Source organism: Coregonus clupeaformis, chromosome 13 (assembly GCF_020615455.1).
Source record: "Coregonus clupeaformis isolate EN_2021a chromosome 13, ASM2061545v1, whole genome shotgun sequence".
NCBI classification, from domain to species: domain Eukaryota; kingdom Metazoa; phylum Chordata; class Actinopteri; order Salmoniformes; family Salmonidae; genus Coregonus; species Coregonus clupeaformis.
The window spans coordinates 2,735,243-2,761,008 of NC_059204.1; the positions used below are offsets into that span (position 1 = coordinate 2,735,243).

A 25,766-nucleotide genomic window follows, 5' to 3' on the forward strand; every position below is an offset into this window, starting at 1 on the left:
CCAGTTGCATGTCATTGGTAAAAATAGAAAAAAGTAGAGGACCTAGAGAACTACCCTGCGGTACACCACACCCTACATGTTTGACATTAAAGAAGCTTCCATTAAAGAAAACCCTCTTGTATTAGATAGATAGCTCTGAATCCATGATATGCCAGAGGTTAAAAAGTCATAAAACATACATTACCAGTCAAAAGCTTGGAAACACCAACTCATCTAAGGGTTTTTCTTTATTTTTAAAATTTTCTACATTGTAGAATAATAGTGAAGACATCAAAACTATGAAATAACACATATGGAATCATGTAGTAATCAAAAATATATTTTATATTTGAGATTCATCAAATAGCCACCCTTTGCCTTGATTACAGCTTTGCACACTCTTGGCATTCTCTCAACCAGCTTCACCTGCAATGCTTTTCCAACAGTCTTGAAGGAGTTCCCGCATATGCTTAGCACTTGTTGGCTGCTTTTCCTTCACTCTGCCGTCCGACTCATCCCAAACCATCTCAATTGGGTTGAGGTCGGGTGATTGTGGAGGCCAGGTCATCTGATGGAGCACTCCATCACTTTCCTTCTTGGCAAAATAGCCCTTACACAGCCTGTTGAAAAACAAATGATAGTCCCACTAAGCCCAAACCAGATGGGATGGCGTATCGCTGCAGAATGCTGTGGTAGCCATGCTGGTTAAGTGTGCCTTGAATTCTAAATAAATCACAGACAGTGTCACCAGCAAAGCACCCCCACACCATAACACCTCCTCCTCCATCCTTTACGGTGGGAAATACACGTGCAGAGATCATCCATTCACCCACACCACGTCTCACAAAGACGCCGGTTAGAACCAAAAATCTCAAATGTTCGTGTTTCTTGGCCCAAGCAGGTCTCTTCTTCTTATTGGTGTCCTTTAGTAGTGGTTTCTTTGCAGAAATTTGACCATGAAGGCCTGATTCACACAGTCCCCTCTGAACAGTTAATGTTGAGATGTGTCTGGTGACTTGAACTCTGTGAAGCATTTATTTAGGCTGCAATTTCTGAGGCTGGTAACTCTAAGGAACTTATCCTCTGCAGCAGAGGTAACTCTGGGTCTTCCATTCCTGTGGTGGTCCTCATGAGAGACCCCCACCTTTTCACAACACAACTGATTGGCTGAAATAAATTCTACAAATTAACTTTTAAGAAGGCACACCTGTTCATTTAAATGCATTCCAGGTGACTACCTCATGAAGCTGGTTGAGAGAATGCCAAGAGTGTGCAAAGCTGTCATCAAGGCAAAGGGTGGCTATTTGAAGAATCTGAAGTATAAAATATATTTTGATTTGTCTAACACTTTTTTTGGTTACTACATGATTCCATTTGTGTAATTTCATAGTTGTGATGTCTTCACTATTATTCAACAATGTAAACAATAGTAAAAATAAAGAAAAACCCTTGAATGAGTAGGTGTGTCCAAACTTTTGACTGGTAGTGTAAGTTTTCTCAACAAAAGGTTATGGCCAATAATATCAATGGCTGCACTGAAATCTAACAGTACAGCTCCCACAATCTTCTTATTATCAATTTCTTTCAACCAATCATCAGTCATTTGTGTCAGTGCAATTTGTTTACAGAGAAACAGCATTGTATTTGGTCACAATTCTTTCCAACAGTTTGCTAAGAGCTGGCAGCAAGCTGATTGGTCTGCTGTTAGAACCAGTAAAGACCGATTTACCACTTTGGCTTCCCTCCAGGCTGAGGACAAACACCTTCTTCTAGACTCAGATTAAAGATATGACAGATAGGAGTAGCCATATAGTCAGCTACCATCCTCAGTAGCCTTCCATCTAAGTTGTCAATGACAGGAGGTTTGTCATTATTGATCGATAACAATAATTTTCCCACCTGTTCCACACTTTACAAAATTCAAACTTACAATGCTTCTCTTTTATTATTTGTTTTTTTATGCATGAATACGACGGCTCACTGTTCGTGTTGCTATTTCCTGCTGAAGTTTGCCCACTTTGCCAATGTAATCATTAAAATAATTGCCAACATCAAATGGTTTTGTGATGAATAAGCCATCTGATTGTTGAATTTGTCTTTCTGCCCATAATTTCATTTAAAGTACGCCAACGTTTTTTTTCTCCATCATTCTTTATATTATTGGCTTCATAATACAGTTTCTTCTTCTTTTTGTTAAGTCTAGTCACATAATTTCTCAATTTGCAGTAAGTCAGCCAGTCAGATGTGCAGCCAGGCTTATTAGCCACTCCTTTTACCCCATCACTTTCAACCATACCGTGTTTCAATTCCTCATCAATCCATGGAGCCTTAACAATTCTAACAGTCAGTTTCTTAACAGGTGCATGTTATTAATAATTGGAATCATCCACATAAGAGTCACAGCAAAAACTTTTGTATGATCTCTTATACACTATTTTAGGCCCATCTTTTGGAACCTTGGTTCTCCTAGATATAGGAGAACCAATGTAAATCTTTTCACTGTGCGTTCCTTAGTACATTTTTTTAATTGATAGGCTATTTTGCTACATTTCCGGGTAGCACGCGTGGTAGGCCTTCGTTTGTCATGTCTTCTGAAACTGATCCATAGTAAACCCATCCTAAAGACATCATGCCTTCTGAAACAGATCCACAGTAAACCTACCTACCCCTCTGATCTGAGTGGTTATTGTAGATGTAAGGACATAATGCAACTGACTTGGCCAATGTTTTTCCTGAGAGGTGAGTGAGTGAGAGTGTGTGACAGATGTGCTCTGTTGTGATTAGCGATGCTTGCCCTTTAGTTGCTTAGATACTTTTGAGGGGCATGCTCATTGATCCCTTATAATGAAGTTGACCTATGCATGATTGACTTTAGTTTTCAGCTGTTTTAATCCTGATGGTCATCACACCTTTATCCTATTTGTGTCTCGAATAGATTATAAAGCATGCAGTCATTATAATTGTGTATAATGCAATGATTGCATTTAATGCCTTAAAGTACGAGTATTAAGAAATAAACATGTACATTTAACAATGCATTTAATATATTTGTGGACACATTTCTACAATCTACTTTACAAAATTCAAACTTACAATGCTTTCTTTTATTATTTGCTTTTTTATGCATGAATACAATGGCTCACTGTTCGATGTTGGTATTTCCTGATTAAGTTTGCCCACTTTGCCAATGAAGTAATCATTAAAATAATTGCCAACATCGCAAAGTATTCAGACCCCTTGATTTTTTCCACATTTTGTTATGTTACAGCCTTATTCTAAAATTGATTAAATTGTTTTTTTCCTCCTCAATCTACACACAATACCCCATAATGACAAAGCAAAAACAGTTTTTGATAAACTTTTGCAAATGTATTAAAAATAAAAAACTGATATCACATTTACATAAGTATTCAGACCCTTCACTCAGTACTTTGTTGATGCACCTTTGCCTCGAGTCTTCTTGGGTATGATGCTACCAGCTTGGCACACCTGTGTTTGGAGAGTTTCTCCCATTCTTCTCTGTAGATCCTCTCAAGCTCTGTCAGGTTGGATGGGGAGCGTTGCTGCACAGCTATTTCAGGTCTCTCCAGAGATGTTCGATCAGGTTCAAGTCCAGGCTCAGGATGGGCCACTCAAAGACATTCAGAGTCTTGTCCCAAAGCCACTCCTGCATTGTCTTGGGCTGTGTTTCTTAGGGTCATTGTCCTGTTGGAAGGTGAACCTTCGCCCCAGTCTGAGGTCCTGAGCGCTCTGGAGCAGGTTTTCATCAAGGATCTCTCAAGGATGATCAATGGAAACAGGATGCACCTGAGCTCAGTTTTCGAGTCTCATAGCAAAGGGTCTGAATACTTATGTAAATAAGGTATTTCTGTTTTTTATTTTTAATACACTTGCAAAAAATTCAAATAACCTGTTTTAGCTTTGTTATTATGGGGTATTGTGTGTAGATTGATGGAGGATTTGTATTTATTTAATCCATTTTAGAATAAGGCTGTAACTTAACAAAATGTGGAAAAAGTCAAGGGGTCTGAATACTTTCCGAATGCACTGTATATTTCTTAATGCTCATACATTTAAGGCACTAAATACAATCATTGCATTATACACAATTATGATGACAGCAATGGCTTTATAATGGAACATGTAAATATGATGTCTATCATGCCACAGAACACTGGTCGAACACATGCAATCCTCTCTCTGTCTCTCTACCATTTCCATAAGACCAGAGAGAGAGGCTGCTGTTTGCCGTGGAGAGCAGAGCACACGTGGGCTAATGGCTTTCTCTGGTGGGTGGGGGGAACAGCCGGCACCAGATAACCCCAACCACTCGTCCACTGTGTCAAGGAAACGACACCAGGAAGCAGAGGGAACATTAGACCACTGCATGCCTGTCGTTTGCTCCCTGTGGCACTAGAAATTGTCGTTCCCATATCCCTTATAATAAATTGACAGGAGGAAACAGTACAAGAAGTCCACTCCAAAGCCTCCCTGAATTGGATGTTTTCATTGTTTTTGTGCCGAGTTCACGTGAAGTTCCAGGAGCAGCTGGAGCAGAGAAAGGGAAAACCTTCAAGGATCCGCTATTAACCTCTATCTCCGGACACACGTAAGATAACATGTACCTCTTAATAGTATTTCAAGCTAAAGCAATGTTTTGTATGAGCTACAATTCATGGCACATACTTTATGCATACAAACATGCACCTTGGCCTGAAGTACCTTTTTAGATGTTCTTTTCATTCATCAATTAAATAGCTGACTGAAGATTTGAGCGCAACGTGTCAATACTTTTGAACTGGAAAGAATAGTTTACAGCACAGAAAATGCCTCAAAGACATAATTTGTTTTATATACCAGATAGGTGCAGTGAAATTTGTTATTTTACAGGGTCAGCCATAGTAGAATGGCGCCCCTGGAGCAAATTAGGGTTAAGTGCTTTGCTCAAGGGCACATCGACAGATTTTTCACTTTGTCAGCTCAGATATTCAAACCAGCGACCTTTCGGTTACTGGCCCAACGGTCTAACCGCTAGGCTACCTGCCGCCTAAATTAACAAGTACAGAAACCACAAGAGACACGGAATCCTGTGTAGGGACAGACTGTATAAGTAAAGTTGTTGTCACTAGAAACGCGCCACTCTAAAATCGCCTAAAAACAAGCAGGTAGATTAGCAATCTGTCAGAGGCCTGACGGTAAAATCTGTGCTACACATGATCTCTAGGCAAGTAGGCATTGTATTATTTTATTTTTTATTTTTTTGGGGGGTGGGGAATCACATTTGTATCACTTTTTATATCCCACCTGGTAAAATGTTGATGGCAATTGCATTGCTTTATGTGGTTGCATGTGCTAAAAACAGCATGTTTTGAATGGGCCACAAAAACAAATGTATTAATTTCAGTCAAAATATATTTAGAGTTAATTTGATGCCTACACATAGTTTGTATATCATCCCCTCTGGAATCACAGAGGTCTGGGTCCTCAGGTAGAGTTCACATTCAACCTCAATGACTTAAAGCCAGGGCATACAAATTACAACAACAGACGAATTACAGCAATTGAAAGCAACACTGTCATATTTAATTTCAATTACTTGCATTATGCACAAAGGGCTCTCCCCAAATAAAATAAAGGAGACTCTCAGAATTTTTGGAAAGAGCATGTCAATGGTAACCGTGTTAGCCTTTTCCTGTGGGCTTGCATCGGTTGGAGAGCCATGGCACTGCTTTTGTTATCCCAGTCAATCACAGTAGTCTGTTTTACATTTACAGTAGTCATTTAGCAGACACTCTTATAAATCAGTGATTTACAGTGCATTAATCTGGAAGGAACAGGATGTTTCTGTGGGGAATTGTTCTCCTGTCATGTGACCAGCCTGTCAGACAAGGCAGGCAGGCTGTGAACTACTTCTGAGAGCTCAACCCCAGACTTCACTGTTTCCTCCTTTTCTTCGCTCTCGCCTTTCGTTTGTTCACAGGCCTAGCCCGGAGCTAGGCGATTTAACCGGCTCTCATTGCTCTCGCTCGTTCAAATGAAGGGGGAGATTTTACAGGTAAACAGTTTCTCTCCCTTCTTTTGACTGTTTGCCAACAGCTTTCGTGCCAAGGCAGGTTTTCCCCTTGAAAAGGTGCAGAGAGCGATTGCCCCAGAGCTAGATAGAGCCCTGTCGCTTATGTAATGGAAAGACTGTTTGATTAGGTTGAGACCTGTGTGCTGGGAATCAGTCAGGTATTACTGCCAGATAAGAGCCGATGATGACTGCTTTAATGTTGCTCTGTTTTATGGCCAATTCGTTGGAAAAATATTATTCCCTTGGATTCAATAAATGCACTTTGAAGTTTGAGGTACATCACAAGGCAGTGTGTTATAGATTGAGCATATCTCTTTGTATGCAAATACATAATTGAATTACCTGATGTAGCAAGCTGACAATATTATATTTACTTCTTGAAAATTGTTTATGTACATGATGTTACAGGGTAAAATAGGGAAGTTTGTGAGCACTATGAAACTTGATGTAAAGTTAAATCTCACTGACTTGGCAAATTCAATCTGAAGCCTGTAAACGTGTGTGTGTCCTAATGAATTCTGCTGTTTTTGTTTGCTGTGCTCAAGCCGTATATAATGCAGTCAGCCGGGCCTGAGGCCAAAGCACTAGTGTTGAACAAAGGCCATTAGGTGGGTTGGAAAAGTAAATATAGTTAATTGCTCAGCCATTAAAAAGGACACGGTGGCATCGCTGTGACATGGCGTTTTAGGCTTATAACCAGAGAATATTAGTGGTAGGGAGGTTGTAAGTGTTAGCGAGGGAAAGAGTAAAAAAAATAGGCAACATGTTCATAAAATGCATATTTAAATTGTCTAAAGTGGCTTCTGTCCTGGTCAATTCATAGAAGCCTATATGATATCTGTGGCCCTGTCTTTTACGATTAGTGCTAATGAAAGAGAAAAAGCAAGGAGAGGTTTCTACTTTTGTCTACTGAGATGTAGCCTGAGGCCGGCATTGGATTCAATCTAAAAGATTAACGACCTGCACACAGTGACGTTTAAAGGACATTTTATGGAGATTATGTTCGCTGTAAACGTCTCTGCAGATGTCAGATCATGCCCAAATCCCATTTAAAAGTCCATCGCAGTGTGTCCATCGCAGTGTACAGGTTTTATCAGTGTTGTTTTTTAAAGCAATTTTTTTTTTTTTTTTTTTTGAATTCCCCTCCATAAGTATTTTCACTTTGAGACTAATTTTAAATGACAGAGGGATACAAGCAATTGGGGAAAATAGCTTGAATGGATGGTGGAGGGATTGAACCCCGGTCTCCGGGGGAGTATGCCTACGTGTGGTTAGAGCAGGGGAGCATGACTCTTTACACCAGGGGCTCTGCATCTAGTGTGTTAGTTAGTGTGGGAGCAAGAGGGGAAGGCAGGAGAATCAAAGAATGCATGATTTTAAATAAACCCCTCTTCGAGCAAATGAGAGTGGGGCACTCAGACCCTTGGTGTGTCCCAACAACATTTAGAAATTAGGACAGTGACTTGGATATTGACATGATATAACTAGGGTACACAATGTGAATTAATGAATGTTGTGTGTGTGCATGTGGGTTATTGTGCTGTCCTCCTGTATGAGGGAAGTAGTCAGATGTTTTCCACAGTGCTTATAATTCTTTATTGATAGTCTGGTAACAGTACCCAGTAAAGCAAACAATTTTCCAGCAGGGTGAAATCAGCTGTAATGGTTGATTGCATGTGTGCCCACATACCAGAGAACTGGGTGACTCATTGTTTGGGTCTGTGATAAATAGCTGCCTCTGCTCTACTTCACAGAGACAAGTGCTTTTACCTTTGCATTGCCCTCTAAGATACGCACATCAATACGCTCCCAACAAGAATGTCTTCTGTTTGTTTGGATATAAATTGTCTTTCTTTTGAAGTCCTTCTTTCATCCTTTTCCATTTGAAATGATCATCAGTAATGGGTTTCTCCAGGAGCTACCCATTTACTGGACATTATTGTTCTGCTAGTAGCACATGTTCGTGCACTCCAAAAGTAAAGAAGAAAATAAAAAAACTCAAAAGAAAAAAACATATTTGTGGACAATATGTACAGTGCCTTCGGAAAGTATTCAGACCCCTTGAGTTTTTCCACATTTTGTTACGTTACAGCCTTATTCTAAAACACATTTACATAAGTATTCAGACCCTGTTTCCATTGATCATCCTTGAGATGTTTCTACAACTTGATTGGAGTCCACCTGTGGTAAATTCAAATTATTGGACATGATTTGGAAAGGTACACATCTGTCTATATAAGGTCCCACAGTTGACAGTGCATGTCAGAGCAAAAACCAAGCCATGAGGTCAAAGGAATTGTCCGTAAAGCTCCGAGACAGGATTGTGTCAAGGCACAGATTTGGTGAAGGGTACCAAAACATTTCTGCAGCATTGAAGGTCCCCAAGAACACAGTGGACTCCATCATTCTTAAATTGAAGAAGTTTGGAACCACCAAGACTCTTCCTAGAGCTGGCCTTCCGGCCAAACTGAGCAATCGGGGGAGAAGGGCCTTGGTCAGGGAGATGACCAAGAACCCGATGGTCACTCTGACAGAGCTCCAGAGTTCCTCTGTGGAGATGGGAGATCCTTCTGGAAGGACAACCATCTCTACAGCACTCCACCAATCAGGCCTTTATGGTGGCGTGGCCAGACGGAAGCCACTCCTCAGTAAAAGGCACATGACAGCCTGCTTGGAGTTTGCCAAAAGGCACTTAAAGACTCTCAGACCATGAGAAACTAGATTCTCTGGTCTGATGAAACCAAGATTGAACTCTTTGGCCTGAATGCCAAGCGTCACGCCTGGAGGAAACCTGGCACCATCCCTATGGTGAAGCATGGTGGTGGCAGCATCATGCTGTGGGGATGCTTTTCAGCGGCAGGGACTTCGAGACTAGTCAGGGTCGAGCGAAAGATGAACGGAGAAAAGTACAGAGAGATCCTTGATGAAAAACTGCTCCAGAGCGCTCAGGACCTCAGACTGGGGCGAAGGTTCACCTTCCAATAGGACAACGACCCTAAGCACACAGCCAAGAAAACGCAGAAGTGGCTTCGGGACAAGACTCTGAATGTCCTTGAGTGGCCTAGCCAGAACCCGGACTTGAACCCGATCAAACATCTCTGAAGAGACCTGAAAATAGCTGTGCAGCAACGCTCCCCATCCAACCTTAGAAGAATGGGAGAAACTCCCCAAAGACAGGTGTGCCAAGCTTGTAGCGTCATACCCAAGAAGACTCGAGGCTGTAACTGCTGCCAAAGGTGCTTCAACAAAGTACTGAGTAAAGGGTCTGAATACTTATGTAATATTTTAAAAAATATATATATATATCTTTTTTATAAATTTGCAAAAGTTTCTACAAAACAGTTTTTGCTTTGTCATTATGGGGTAGAGTGATGAGTGTGAGAGTGAGAATGACATTTGTTTGTATGTTTGTAGAATAAGAATGTAACTTAACAAAATGTGGAAAAAATCAAGGGGTCTGAATACTTTCCGAAGGCACTGTATAACATTTTGTTGTTGGCTCACGTGAGTGGACCATTTCATACGCACATCTGTTGAAGATATTACACAAACAACTGAAACAATGGATGTATTGTCTGGCAGACAAATGGAGATGGCGTGACTATCACAGCGATCTGTTGCCCAAGGCAGGAAGCATTATTCAAGTTGTCACTGGCAACAGATACTGTTGTATTTCTGCCTACACTGTGAAGATCCACCCAGAACTGACGTCTGGTCTAGTGTTAGCTGCTAGCTGCCCTTCAGAGCCGAGAAAGAGGCACACTTTTATGTCCCTCTCTTCATGAACATAACCCTGCACCTTCTTTGGTTACTGATTGTTCAGTTTATTATCTGTAGGTCCCTTTTATCATGTTGTTGGTTTGGTTTTCACTTTCTTCCCAAGCAGTACTCATTCATTTATCAACTTATTTTGATAATGTCATACAAACTTCTTTCCTATTGCGATCTATGTATAAAAGCCACAGGTATATACAACTAACATCAATTAGAGGGGGAAATACAGTGATTTTTCCCAGATGGGATGTAGCCTTTCATTTTGGAGGACTGAGTGTCTGGATGTGTTTTTGCAGCCCTTGTCATCAGCCCTCAAAAGATGACGGAGGCCATGTTTGGGACAGGGAACGATCAGTGGGTCTGTCCCAATGACCGGCAGCTGGCCCTTCGAGCCAAGTGAGTATGCACTCAAATCTCTACCATCTCACTGAATATGTGGAAGTGTTTTGGTTGTGTAAAGTATTCCTGTGCCCATCATTATTTTCATCACATTGTATTGTTTTTGTTGTAGAACTGAGTGTGTGTTTTGTTGAAATTTGTTTTTGATAGCATTGGCAGTTCGGTTTTATAAAACCGTTGTGACCTTTTGATCTTACACTTTAATGTATATTTATGTATTTGGTACAACATTTTGCACGTGGACTAGTTTGTTTGTTTGCAGTGCAGTCATATAAGGAGATGTTTTTGCTAGCAGGATATATATTTTCGTAAGGTGTGCATACATGCATGCATAAGCCTGTGTTAGTCACATCACATGTTTCACTTTGGCCTGCACTGCCACATGTAATGACACAAAATAATAAACAATACAATTGATGGACAGCGTAAAGCAACTTGTGTGTCTGTGTCCCAGGCTGCAGACGGGCTGGTCTGTGCACACCTTCTGTACAGACCGACAGAGGAAGAGCCAGATGCTGGAGCAGCAGGAGGTGGAGAACATCCTTAGTGTCATCCGCAGGGCTGAGGAGCTGGAACAGATTGAACAGCTCCGCATCGGGTAGGACGCGTGCGCACACACACCACACACACACACGGTTGGTAATGCTATTGAATATTAGAATAAAACCATTACTTTCTGGTAGTTTATCTGGACTGACTATCCTTAAGCTGTCAGTTGCAGCACATAGCCAACTTTAGCCTCTGTGTCCAGGCTGTAACTGTGTGTGTGTCCCAGGAGGCTGGTGGAGCGTCTGGACAACATGAAGAAGAGTGCGATGGGAAACGGCCTGTCCCAGTGCCTGCTGTGTGGGGAGGTCCTGGGCCTCCTGGGAACCCCCTCCGTCTTCTGTCAGGACTGCTGCAAGGTAAAGGCCACCGCACCTCCTACTCTTCTGTTCTACTATAGCAGAGGCCCAAACAGTCCTGAAGGGTTGCAGTGTCTTTGGTTTTCATCCGAACCTCTTAATCCGTAACTCTTCCCAGCATTTGAAAGTACTTTAGGGAATAGAGCTAGGACGATAAATTACTGATAACGACATTGCCTTCCTCTTATCCAAACAAATTTGCTTACATCTGTCATTTTTGTGATTAGGCAATGGCACTAGTTTACAACCAGAGTATGTAATTGAGATGATGCACTGGTGGAACGGAGCACGTGATTTGGGGTGAATACATCAAGTAGCCTAGCAATGGAACGTTTTTGTAGGACATTAAAGGTTCAATCTGCGATTGCTACATCCATTCTTGTACTTTTAAATTAATGACATACAGTATACCCATTGATTCTTGAATAATATAACTTATAAATGCCTTATGAGCTTAGTTCAACTGTTGCACCTCATCAGAACCCCAAATATAAGATTGATTTACTCCATTGTTTGTAAGCAAGGTAATTGTAAGCAAACACTATATAGCCTCAAAACATGGTTAAAACTTTACTTTTGATAGATGGTCAGTCCTTGCATCCATAGCTCTGTTTATGAATTTCAGTGGTTACATTTCTCCAGCCCCATCCCTCACTTTATTGTTTGAACTGCAGATTGCCGCTTTACATTTACTGTTTGATCAATTACATGGCTATCTAGCAACAATATCCTATTTAAAGTTTGTGTAATCTAGCTAATGTGTTTTGAGGACCGTCTTCATCAGGTGGTGAATTATGTAGCACATAGCCTAAATCAATATGCACAAAAAAAAATTAAGGAAAATTAATCTCTAAAGAGCCAAAAATAACTGATCATTCTGAATCCTATTTTGAAATGTTGCAAATCAAAATGTCAATCATGCATTCCCTGAACATGCCAACTTTTTATTGTCTTACTTATTGATGGCACTGGAAAAAGTTAGTCTAGAGCCCCGCCGCTAATGGAAAGTAACTGCATAAAAAAAATATGGTTTTTGTATTTATCGACGATGTCAAGCAAAATGGGTCAATTTAGCATGATATTACTTTTTGTCCATATTGACCAGCTCTAGTTCAGGAGATCTCTGTCCGATATCAATTTGTTGAAATACAAAAAAAAACTAAAAACATTTCTGTTTTTGCCCTGGCACTACCACACCTGATTCAACTAAAGGCTTGATGAGGAGATGTGTTCACTACTCTTTATAACCGTGAATCATTACAATTGCAGTATTCTCCTACAGATATTGTGGGTTTGACATATTGGCCATGATGCCCATTGAACTTCTCCTATGACCAGTAGCCTTTCCGAGTGTTCTCTCCAACTCCTCTGCTCCATGTGCTAGAGGCCAGTGGCACTGGGCGTAATGAGATCAGAAGGGAGGAAATGAAACAACCCAGGGGAAATAGATTATGTGGGTCTCTGAGAGGAAATGTAATAAGTGGTATTAGACTGTATAAACCAGATAAGAGGGGGTTCATTCTGCTGTTCAATAGTGCCTATAATGGGGATTCTCATCTCAAACAGATACTGTCATGTCTATAACATAATAACTCTCGCCAAGCAAGGCATAGGCCTATTAGACGTAAACAGAATGTATGGGACTCATAATTGGGGAATATTGTAGAATTGTAGTGAATAGCAATTCAATTCACTGTTCCAAAGCATGGACTTGACTGGATAGCCAGCTTGTAGTAATCACTTTTCACCATAGGGTTGCAGCAGAGACCTCAGATGTGAATGCCTAAGTTGCTTACCTAAAGCATGAAGGCGAGAGTGTTTATGATAACCTATGTAAAATAACATATCAAATCAAATTGGCAAATATTTCTGAATATACTCATTCCCCTACAAATGTCCCTGTAAAAAACTTTAAAATTCTGTAGATTTGTTGACATTGCATGATATGTTCAAAATGGTTTACTCATGATGTTATACAAACTCCTTAAGTGGTCTATGCTAGACTGTTTTATATATCACTCGGCTAAATGAAAGCAAATGTTGAGAGGTCAGTTTTAAGTTTGTCGGAAGGAAACGCCAGAGAGTAAACTTAAGGCCCAGGAGAGGGCAGCAAAGCCCTAAACGAGGAGCGTAGAGCAGGCTGTGTTCACAGTCTCATAGGAAATGGACATGTGGATATCTTCACCATCCAAACTGGGAGGGACAGGTGTGGAGGCATCCAGTATATTAAGTGTGTCCAATCACAAACTTAAGTATGCTGCTAGGGACTGTGTGATGCTCGATGATGAAAGGTTGGACTGTGTAAAGCTGTGCCATAGAGCAAATATAGGCCAATCCAGGGAATTAGGTGGAGACGGACACACACAGCTAATGAAGTCACTAGCCGGCCTCCGCCCAGTACCCTGCCCTGCACTTTAGACACTGTTACTAGCCGGCCTCCGCCCAGTACCCTGCCCTGCACTTTAGACACTGTTACTAGCCGGCCTCCGCCCAGTACCCTGCCCTGCACTTTAGACACTGTTACTAGCCGGCTACCGCCTGGTACTCTGCCCTGCACTTTAGACACTGTTACTAGCCGGCTACCGCCTTGTACTCTGCCCTGCACCTTAGACACTGTTACTAGCCGGCCTCTGCCCAGTACCCTGCCCTGCACTTTAGACACTGTTACTAGCCGGCTACCGCCTGGTACTCTGCCCCTTAGACACTGTCACTAGCCGGCTACCGCCTGGTACTCTGCCCTGCACCTTAGACACTGTTACTAGCCGGCTACCGCCTGGTACTCTACCCTGCACCTTAGACACTGTCACTAGCCGGCTACCGCCTGGTACTCTACCCTGCACCTTAGACACTGTTACTAGCCGGCTACCGCCTGGTACTCTACCCTGCACCTTAGACACTGTTACTAGCCGGCTACCGCCTGGTACTCTGCCCTGCACCTTAGACACTGTTACTAGCCGGCTACCGTCTGGTACTCTGCCCTGCACCTTAGACACTGTTACTAGCCGGCTACCGCCTGGTACTCTGCCCCTTAGACACTGTTACTAGCCGGCTACCGCCTGGTACTCTGCCCTGCACCTTAGACACTGTTACTAGCCGGCTACCGCCTGGTACTCTGCCCTGCACCTTAGACACTGTCACTAGCCGGCTACCGCCTGGTACTCTACCCTGCACCTTAGACACTGTTACTAGCCGGCTACCGCCTGGTACTCTGCCCTGCACCTTAGACACTGTCACTAGCCGGCTACCGCCTGGTACTCTGCCCTGCACCTTAGACACTGTTTCTAGCCGGCTACCGCCTGGTACTCTACCCTGCACCTTAGACACTGTCACTAGCTGGGTACCGCCCAGTACTCTACCCTGCACCTTAGACACTGTTACTAGCCGGCTACCGCCTGGTACTCTGCCCTGCACCTTAGACACTGTTACTAGCCGGCTACCGCCTGGTACTCTACCCTGCACCTTAGACACTGTCACTAGCCGGCTACCGCCTGGTACTCTACCCTGCACCTTAAACACTGCTGCCCTATGTATATAGAGTCATTGAACACTGGTCACTTTAATAATGTTTACGTAAATGTTTGTTGTTCTGAAATCGTTTAATAAACAGATATGATTGCTATTCCTGCAACATTATTTTGTTGAAATGGCATTTGATCTCTGAGAAATTAAGCTCATTGATTACTCACTTTATATGTACATAGCTCATCCTATATAACTACTGCTGTACATACCTTTTCCTACTTCTTTATTGTCCATACTGTCTATACACACCACGTATTTATATTCCGGACTCTTGACATTGCTCATTTTGATATTGCTCATTCTGATATTTCTTAATTTCTAGTTATTATGTTTAAAAAAAGTTATTTTTATTTTTATTTCTGTATTAGTATAATACTGTTAGACATTTACTGCACTGCTGGAGCTAGAAACATAAGCATTTCGCTGCACCCGCTTTAACATCTGCTAATCTGTGTATGTGACAAATAAACGTTGATTTGATATGACCCTCAGTTCGCTTCAGGTGTGGGAGCGGTGGAATCTGTCTCAGTATAACACCACACACACTTTAGGTCATTGACATTGACACACTGTGATTTTAGACTTGTTACGTTTTCCTTTCAACTTCTCTTATGAAGTAAGCTACTGCTTACTCAGTAAAGAAAAACGGAATTCCCCACAGTAGAGATACATATTTCTATGTCACATTTATATGCGCCGAATACAACATGTGTAGACCTTACAGTGAAATGCTTACTTACAAGCCCTTAACCAGCAATGCAGTTTTAAGAAAGAATACCAAAAAGAATCACACCAAAAAATACAATATAAAATAATACGAAATATTAGTAACAAATAATTAAAGAGCAGCAGTAAAAATAACAATAGCGAGGCTATACAGGGGGTACCGGTACCGAGTCATTGTGTGGGGGCACCGGTTAGTCGAGGTAATTGAGGTAATATGTACATGTGTTTGCATATCTACTACTTGTTGACTTTTTATAGTCTTGTCAATAAATGCCCCCAGTCTAAACACATAGCCCAGATTTGTTAGTATGTAATTGGAAGGTAGACTGATGTATTGGTCGCTAGGTGACTGTGTAGAGTCTTCAGATGAAGACGTGCTCTGGGTGTGAACTGACAGGTGTACACATCCATCAGACTATGCTCTAGCTAGAGTACAGATGAGATGGCTATGGTCAGGCGTCTTTGAGCCAGTTATCCTGGACCCCAGAAGCAAATCCTACGTGCGCTGGACAGCTTTTTGGCATAATAAAGCATTTATATTCACATTCTGTTACAAGAGACAATTGAGGCAGATGTGTCACAGTTTATTTTAGCTGATGGCAGTTTACCAAAAATGTTTGATCTAAGGAGGTGGAGACCCAGATATTCTACTCTCTCTCTGATAAAAAATACTGAGCTACTTCAGGAAAGACAATTATGAGCACTTCAGCCAAGCTCTCTCCTCCATTGCGTAAGGCTTGATTAAAGCTTCCTTCCTGTGACTTTTTCAAATCAAATCAAATGTTATTGGTCACATACACATATTTAGCAGATGTTATTGTGGGTGTAGCGAAATGCTTGCTTTACATAATCAACCCTGCTTCCAAATCGATTCTTAAGGTAACGTAATTGGATGGTTTTTACACTGCTGCATCCGACCAAGCTCTCGCTTTGTCAAAGGCTACGCTAGGTGAACACATTGAAGAGCTAGCTCCATGTTTTGTTGCTCTCTAGGGACATACAAATGTTTCCTTTCTTTTTGTAAGATAATGTATTTCTTATTTTTTAAACAATACAAAACATGCGCATACAAATGACAACATACAGACTCACACAAACATCCACAACATCACCCCTGCTCAGACCCACCTGCTCACACCACTATCTCCAGCGCCCGCATCACTCTCCACCACATGGCCTCAAACTGCTCCGTTTTGTTTCTCTCCGTCTCCCACGCACTTTCAACATTTACAAATATGTTTCTGATGATTGTATTAATGCTCAGTTCCAAGTCAATCCCTTAGCCCTTACTCCCTAGCCACTGCTGTAGATCGGAGAGGACTGGATAGATTTATGCAATATGATGAAAACTACACCCAGCCAGCCATTCAGAATGCAGAAGGAAGCTGTCTTCAGAAGTTCCTAGTGTGTAGGGGCTAGAGCCCATTTGAAATTCAGCAGAAGTCTGCATGTTGACATGACTCACCCACTTTATTTGTGGTGGGAGGAGGTGGAGCAGTGTTGTGTTGAGTTGTGCAATGACTTGACATCATGGAAATACATAATGTGTCACAGTGACTTTTCTGTGAACTTTTCAATGTCACAAACTTGGCTGTGATGGCTCAGCAAATTTCCAACACTAACTATTGATGGTACTCTAGAATCGAATATCAGTGATTTTATTCTGTTTTGTTCTTTGAACAATATAAAAAAAGAAGTGTCCTTTCAAAAGCTTTATATTTATTGACCTTCATTTCATTATTGCAGAATATATATTATCAGGGACTCTCCAGTTTTATGAAGTTGTTGGACTTGCTAAAAGTTTTTCACTTGGCACTGACTGTTTTCAATTTCAATATGGAACATTGCAATTTGTATGAAATTGCATAGTAATTCAAGCCAAACTGTAAAATTATCATGTGCTTTTTTTACTGTTACAAAAGACAGCGGCAAAGTGCAACAACTTAACTTTATAGCTAAGTATTTATATTACCTTTTAGAACTTACAGTATATAATACATATTACAGTGTATATATAAGTATTGTATAACCTTTTTGTGTTTTGTCCACATTACTCAGTACGCCACTCATGGTCAATTCAAAATCGGGTCTTATTTAAAAAACGTTATTCTCTCTCTCTTACAGAAAGTGTGCACTAAGTGTGGCATAGAGACCCAGTGCAGTCAGAAGAGAACTCAGTGGCTGTGCAAGATCTGCAGTGAAGACAGAGAGGTAACCAACATCCTTACAACTGGATAGCCCATCTGCAGATCAACTGGCAACTACATGAAAACAGCTTTTTGATCATTCTCCAAATTACTATTCACATTCTGTACCAGATGGATGCTTCCCATTGTGGTGATAAAGTCCTATATATTTATAAGGGGGTTACCCCATTCAGTGACCACTTTCAGTTTGAGAAAAGTGCAATGAAAATGCAGAAGCAAAACAGTATAATTTAATGGAAGTAGCTTAGCAGCAGCAGCCAGAGACAATGTATACCACAGGAGGTTGGTGGCACCTTAATTGGGGAGAATGGGCTCCTGGTATTGACTGGAGTGGAATGGTATCAAACACATGGTTTCCATGGTTTCCAGATGTTTGATGCCATTCCATTTGTACCGTTCCAGCCATTATTATGAGTCGTCCTCCCCTCAGCAGCCTCCTGTGATGTATACTGAACAAAAATATAAATGCAACATGCAACGATTTCATTGATTTTACTGCGCTACAGTTCATATGAGGAATTCAGTCAATTGAAATAAATAAATTAGGCCCTAATCTATGCATTTCACATGACTGGGAATACAGATATGCATATGGTGGTCACAGATACCTTTTTAAAAAATGGGCCTCACAATGGGCCTCAGGATCTCGTCACGGTATTTTTGTGCATTCAAATTGACATAGATAAAATGAAATTGTGTTCATTGTCCATGGTTTATGCCTGCCTGCCCATACCATAACCCCACCGTCACCATGGGGCACTCTGTTTACATTTTGTTAAATTTTTTGTCATTTTAGCAGACGCTCTTATCCAGAGCGACTTACAGTTAGTGAGTGCTGATGTTCACAACGTTGACATCAGCAAACCGCTCACCCACACGACGCCATACACGTGGTCTGCAGTTGTGATGCCGGTTGGACGTACTGCCAAATTCTCTAAAACGTTGTTGGAGACTGCTTATGGAAGAGAAATGAACATTAAATTATCTGGCAACAGCTCTGGTGGACATTGCTGCAGTCAACTGCCAATTGCACTCTCCTCAAAACTTGAGACATCTGTGGCATTGTGTTGTGTGACAAAACTGCACATTTTAGAGTGGCCTTTCATTGTCTCCAACACAAGGTGCACCTGTGTAATGATCATGCTGTTTAATTAGCTTTTTGATATGCCACACCTGTCAGGTGGATGGATGATCTTGGCAAAGGAGAAATGCTCACTAACAGGGACGTAAACACATTTGTGCACAACATTTGAGAGAAATAAGCTTTTTGTGCATATGGAACATTTCTGGGATCTTTTATTTCAGCTCATGAAACATGGGACCAACACTTTACATGCGGCGTTAATTTTTTTGTTCAGTGAAGTAGCTGTCTGTCGTCCCACAGGGCTGTAGCTAGCTGACAGACTTCAGACAGAGTGCTGCAAGTTGGCTTCTCCAGGGATAAGGTTTCTCTCAGGGCTTGATTTTGGCGCCCAGTGGTCATCAGCAGGGCAGGCAGGATCTGGATGGGCGTCTCACCACAGTGTTGTTTACAATGCACAAGAGCCTGATTGTGGGAGAAAGGCATGAAGCTCTTGCCTCGTCTCGTGATTCGTGGCACCAGATGAGACGCATCGTGACTTCATGAAGAGTTGAAGATATGACCTCACATGTTGGGTGCATTAGCTGTGTGGCGTTTAAGTTCGCATTATCATGGCAGTGTGGAGGAATCACGGAGGTGCTTATTCGTTGGGAAGTAGGGCCAATGGCCTTGTATCCCCATATTCATCTTTTGGATTATGGAAATGTACCTGTAATGCTGATTCAATGAGCGATAAATGTGTTTGAAATGACAGGTTTTTTTGAGGAATGTGCCAGCACTGTATTAACGAAATGGAGCATTCTAGACCCTTCAAGGTACGCCTTTCAAAGGTGTTCTGCCATTTAGTCCTGTCATTTTCTCCTCCTGCATATATCAATCATGGATCAGGATCTTGATACCTGGCCATAGACAAAATGGATGTGCATTATTTCAGCTTTACTGTTGGTTGTCATTCAAGCCGAACACCATTTTGGAAATTACAGGAACAGCAGTCAATGGACTATATTCATTCACTATACTATAGGACTCTTTTCATTGGCCTCTCTCAAGGAGGAGTTTATTGGTTAGCCTGTTTCATGTGTGGAGGCATTTCTCTGAGTAATTGAACATCTGAACTGTGTAATATTACCATATGTAGGCCTATATCCAGATTATTCAAGTAATTTGCAACTTTCCCCTCATGGAAAGCCATATCACAGTAGTGCCCCCAAAAAGCTGTTTAGATGGAGCCTCTGAATTGACGACCCAGATCTATTATTACCGTACAGCACAGAACTTCTTGGTTTCAGGTAGGCCGCCTTTGTTCGTTTCATTTCCTCCATGTTGACATATGGATCACCAGGCATCCCTGACTTTAATAGGGGAGGTGGAGGGAAAATAAGGACGCTGTGAGTTTTAGCAGAGAAATCACAAAAGCTCATGAATAATTCCACGGCTGTGCAGAATTGAGGATTGAGAGAGGGCACTGTACCGTAAAGACGTTTATGTACAAATTTGCAAATGTTTTTCATTGCCAAATGTTTTAACCACACACTGTGCCTCGAAAGGCAGTCTTCATTTTTCATTCCCCTCTGCTGTGAATCTGCTTCCACAGATAGTCACCGTCTAAAAGGCATTGTTTGACAGGACACCTTATCGACCTTCTTTAGATGATGGCAGTGCTTACTCAAAATGGCTGTCTTCAGTCGGATTTGGGCTTGGGCTGACATGCCTCTGTGGAGGCGCCCCTCCTGAGTTTAGTTTCCTTTCCCTCAGTTCTATTTTGTCAACTCCACTCTCTTTCTCTCTCTCTCTCACACTTTGTCACAGACTAGTGTTAAGATTAGGGTTGGGCGGTATCCAGATTTTCATATCGTCATCCTTCTCTCATCTCGGGATTTACCGTTTTACTGGTTTAGTTCACAAGGGGGGGGGGGGGCAAAAAAAGCTTATTGGGCATGTATTACCAGAATGCTAATAACATTTGCACAAGTAATAGTGAATTTCCATGGAGGCTAAATATGCTAACGAGCACAATGAAAAATAAACGAATTGCAAAGACAGGCAATCTAGCTCATAAAGATATACATATTGTATCTACACTCTTAGAAAAAAAGGTGCTATCTAGAACCTAAATGGGTTCTTTGGCTGTCCCCATAAGAGAATCCTTTGAAGAACCCTTTTTGGTTCCAGGTAGAACCCTTTTGGTTCCATGTTGAACCCTTTTACACAGAGGATTCTACATGGAATTGAAAAGAGTTCTACCTGGAACCAAAAAGGGTTCTACCTGGAACCAAAAATGGTTATCCTATGGGGAGAAGAGAACAACCCTTTTGTAACCCTTTTTTCTAAGAGTGTAGGTAGGAGCTAACGAATTTCATTTTTGGTGAGTTTGGACATTTACAAGCAAATGTGAACGAGAGACATTGTGCAAATTAACAAAGTTTTGACGCATGCTTGTCTGAAGGAAGAACAACAGTACTAGCTCTGTGTACACGCTGTGTCTGTGTGGAATCTGGATTTGCTAGGGCAACGGACCTGCCTGCTCTGCTTAGAGAAGGGGGGAGGAACCGACGGGCCGAGGACAGAGAATTATTATTTTTTTCTAGAAAATCAAGATAGCAGTGGCAGCTGTACAGATAACTCATCCAAAGGGCTTTGACTTCTCAAACATGGCCGAAAGCTAACACAGTATGATGCCCCGTCACCTTATTAATTCAGCCACTTACTTAGATAACTAGCAAGTTAAACTTATGGGTCACGTTAACGTAGAATTCTGCATTTTTCCCGCATAAGAAATATCTTGCTGCGTTTTGTAAACATAGATCTAAAATGTTTCTTATTGTAATTTCTGTTCAGCATCAGATACATTTTATGCTTCAGTTGCACTTCTCCACTGGATGAGAATTTACGAACGGGCATTCTATCAGCAGACTGCACTCTGACTGATGTGTAGTTACTTTTCTCTGGTACTTTTCTCAGTGTAGCCAGTCTACTTTTCTCCAGTAAAATGCAAGATTAACTTTAAGAAAAACATTAGGAAATTTAGCTGGCTTCATTCTTTCTATGATAAACATTAGAAATATGATGGCCATGCATCGTTTTTGTATAAAAGACCTTGCTTTTTCATTGTAAGCTCATTTACTTGTGTGGCTTCCAGCCAAATAGCATTTCACTTACATTTGAGTCATTTAGCAGACGCTCTTATCCAGAGCGACTTACAGTTAGTGCATACATTATTTTTTTCATACTGGCCCCCCGTGGGAATCGAACCCACAACCCTGGCATTGCAAACACCATGCTCTACTGAGCTACATCCCTGCCGGCCATTCCCTCCCCTACCCTGGACGACGCTGGGCCAATTGTGCGCCGCCCCATGGGTCTCCCGGTCGCGGCCGGCTACAACAGAGCCTGGATTCGAACCAGGATCTCTAGTGGCACAGCTAGCACTGCGATGCAGTGCCTTAGACCACTGCGCCACTCAGGAGTCCTTCTGTTGTCATCTGATGAAAATGAAGCTACACTATACAAAAGGATGTGGACACCCCTTCAAATTAGTGGATACGGCTATTTCAGCCACACCCGTTGCTGACAGGTGTATAAAATCGAGCACACAGCCATGCAATCTCCATAGAAACTTTGGCAGTAGAATGGCTTACTGAAGAGCTCAGTGACTTTCAACGTGGCACTGTCATAGGATGCCACCTTTCCAACAAGTCAGTTCGTCAAATTTCTGCCCTGCTAGAGCTGCCCCGGTCAGCTGTAAGTACTGTTATTGTGAAGTGGAAACATCTAGGAGCCGTGAACGGGACCGCCAAGTGCTGAAGTGCGTAGCGCGTAAAAATTGTCTGTCCTCGGTTGCAATGCTCACTACCGAGTTCCAAACTGCCTTTGGAAGCAACGTCAGCACAAGAACTGTTCGTCGGGAGCTTCATGAAATGGGTTTCCATGGCCGAGCAGCCGCACACAAACCTAAGATCACCATGCACAAGGCCAAGCGTCTAGTGGTGTAAAGCTCGCTGCCATTGGACTCTGGAGCAGTGGAAACACATTCTCTGGAGTGATGAATCACGCTTCACCATCTGCCAGTCCGATTGGACGAATCTGGGTTTTGGCGGATGCCAGGAGAACGCTACCGGCCCCAATGTATAGTGCCAACTGTAAAGTTTGGTGGAGGAGGAGTAATGGTCTGGGGCTGTTTTTCGTGGTTCGGGCTAGGCCCCTTAGTTCCAGTGAAGGGAAATCTTAACGCTACAGCATACAATGACATTCTAGACGATTCTGTGCTTTCAACTTTGTGGCAATAGTTTGGGGAAGGCCTTTTCTTATTTCAGCATGACAATGACCCGTGCACAAAGCGAGGTCCATAAAGAAATGGTTTGTCGAGATCGGTGTGGAAGAACTTGACTGGCCTGCACAGAGCCCTGACCTCAACCCCATCGAACACCTTTGGGATAAATTGGAATGCCGACTGCGAGCCAGGCCTAATCGCACAACATCAGTGCCCGACCTCACTAATGCTCTTGTGGCTGAATGGAAGCAAGTCCCCGCAGCAATTTTCAAACATCTAGTGGAAAGCCTTCCCAGAAGAGTGGAGGCTGTTATAGCAGCAAAGTGGGGACCAACTCCATATTCATAGCCATGATTTTGGAATGAGATGTTCAACGAGCAGGTAGCAAAATACTTTTGGTCATGTAGTGTATTTTCTGCCGAATGTGTTGCACTAATGTATTTTCTGTGAAGGAAAACTATAGTCCCTGATTACTCTTGAAGCAAAAAAACACTGTTGACTTTCAATATAAAATGCGTCCCCTGTCAATACACAGCTGGACTCACCTACTCCCGTTTTCTCCCGTTGTGCTATTTATAAACAAACACGTGACTGGCTCAACTGTTCTGGGGGAATATGTTAAGCTTCATAATGTAAAATAATGTAACAGGAGAAATGAAGAACACGATCTGCTTGATCTCCTAACGTATTGCACTAGTTGACAGCAGGTATTTACTTAAAAAGTAGCTACAAATATTAAAATATATTGAAAAACTTCAAATAAATAGTTTTGTTGGTGTTGAAAAACTATCCCGTGGCTATTTCCAATTACCCCGGTATACTGTATATTGCCCAAGCCTAGTTGAGATACTTTGTGATAGCTGTGAGCAGTGCTTGTCTCCAAGGGATAAGTCAAAAGTTTATCAATTTTTAAGCTCATCTCATGCAACATACGGTAGAACTCACCACTGTATGTTTGTTCTTTCTGGAAAATGATCCTTAAAATGATTCTTGCCTTGCAGCTTCTGATTTGATCATATTAAAAACTTGTCTCGCCCTGTAGTCAAGGTGGAGGAATGTTGAGCTTAGAGAATGGAGAAAATGTTTGTTTAGAATGTGTTCAGTTGAGTGCCTGTATAACGGATGGTGTCATGTTAGTGAGGCCTCGTGTTAAGGGACCACAGCTTATGGTGGGCTTTGAGGTTATGGTTGACCAAGACAATGCCTTGTCCATAACAACAAGGCAATGCCAAAATGTTAGTTTTTTTCTGTGCCATCTAGCAATGTTGCGAAGTCCGTTTATAGACAGTACGGCATTTGGGGATAAACTATGATGTTGTTTTATCACTACAAGCAGCTTAAAGTAACACAGAGTGCATAACAATACCCCTTAGACGTTTGAGTGGAGCAGTAAGCAGTCCTCTCTCTGAGAATGACATTGAGATACGCAGCTGGGCAGCATCTCATTCCTAGCATCTGATGCTATCTGACGCTAGCGCGCCAGTATAATGGCCACAGTGACTGCCCAGAGGCTTTGACCGTCTCTGTGCCTCATTCCGTCTCTGTCAGCTTCTCCCATGTGATGTTTTCATTAAAGAAGAAGATTAGAGACTACGCCAACACTGGTCAGATGTGACTAATTGGACTGATGCTATCACAACATCCTGTGCTAGCAGGGCCAGAGGCTATCCAGAAGCGGTGTCTGGTCTTACTCTGAGGGTTAGTTTTCATTCACTCCAAGCACATTCACAAACATTATTTAAATTATAATTCAAGATCATGGGGTTCTTGTAATAGGAGGTTTGTTTGAGTCTAAATTCAAGGACATTCAGAGCTTTGGTGGCTTGATTTGATTGGAGAAGTAGGCCTAATGGGTTATCAAAGATCGGCTAATAAATGAAACAATGTTTCACATATCTTATGTGAATTTCTTGTATGTAGACAATGAAATATTTTTTCCCTCTCTAATGTAACTGCTTTTGAATTGCCTCCTATGATATGGTTTTGAATAAGGATGTGCCGATATCAAAATTCTGGGCAGATACGATGACTGGTGTTTTCAGAAAAGTGTGCCTGTTGGACAGTTGGTGAAGCTGATCGGTCGCTGACTGGCTGCTGTGTGAGTCCTCTTCTTATCTCCGGCACCAGATACGACCTGGGGATCCCGGCTTGGGTATGTGTATCCCTCCATGTGGACGTATGAACCCCCACGCCGGGCTGGGCTGGGCTAACAAGTGCCTCCTATCTGATCAACCCATGCACCCTCTCCCTGGACATTCTGTTTTTGATCACGCCTTTCAGTGCCAATCTGTCTGCCACATTCATCTCCCCTTCCTGGTCCACTTGGCTAGGGTTGCAAAATTTCAGGAAATTATCAATTCCTTATTTTTCCTAAATTCCGGTTGGAGGATTCCCGGAATCAGGAGGGAATAAGCAGGACATCCGGAATCCTCCAACCAGGATTTCTGGAAAAGCAGGGAATTTATTGAAAGTTCCTGAATTATAGACTGATCATTTCTTTGTCAGTGGGCAAACGTACAAAATCAGCAGGGGATCAAATACTTTTTTCCCTCACTGTATACACCTGTTCTGAAAGGCCCCAGATTCTGCAACACCACTAAGCAAGGGACACCACCAAGCAAGCGGCACCATGAAGACCAAGGAGCTCTCCAAACAGGTCAGGGACAAAGCTGTGGAGAAGTACAGATCATTGTTGGGTAAAAACATTTTTAAAAAATTGAAAGAATATGGCACCACAACAAACCTGCCAAGAGAGGGCCGCCCACCAAAACTCATGGACCAGGCAAGGAGGGCATTAATCAGAGAGGCAACAAAGAGACCAATGATAACC

The 25,766-nt window shown here is 42.1% G+C and overlaps 1 protein-coding gene across 1 annotated transcript in view; it reads left to right on the forward strand.

The window, feature by feature from the left end:
* Positions 1–4,336: 4,336 nt before the first annotated feature.
* Positions 4,337–25,766, forward strand: part of LOC121580164 (rab effector Noc2-like) — a 129,249-nt gene continuing 107,819 nt past the window's right edge. The window contains exons 1-5 of the mRNA XM_045224597.1: positions 4,337–4,588; positions 10,123–10,222; positions 10,680–10,823; positions 11,001–11,130; positions 17,503–17,589. Of these exons, the coding sequence (XP_045080532.1) occupies positions 10,146–10,222; positions 10,680–10,823; positions 11,001–11,130; positions 17,503–17,589 (438 nt within the window). The 5' untranslated portion in view covers positions 4,337–4,588; positions 10,123–10,145. The remainder of the gene's footprint in view (positions 4,589–10,122; positions 10,223–10,679; positions 10,824–11,000; positions 11,131–17,502; positions 17,590–25,766) is intronic.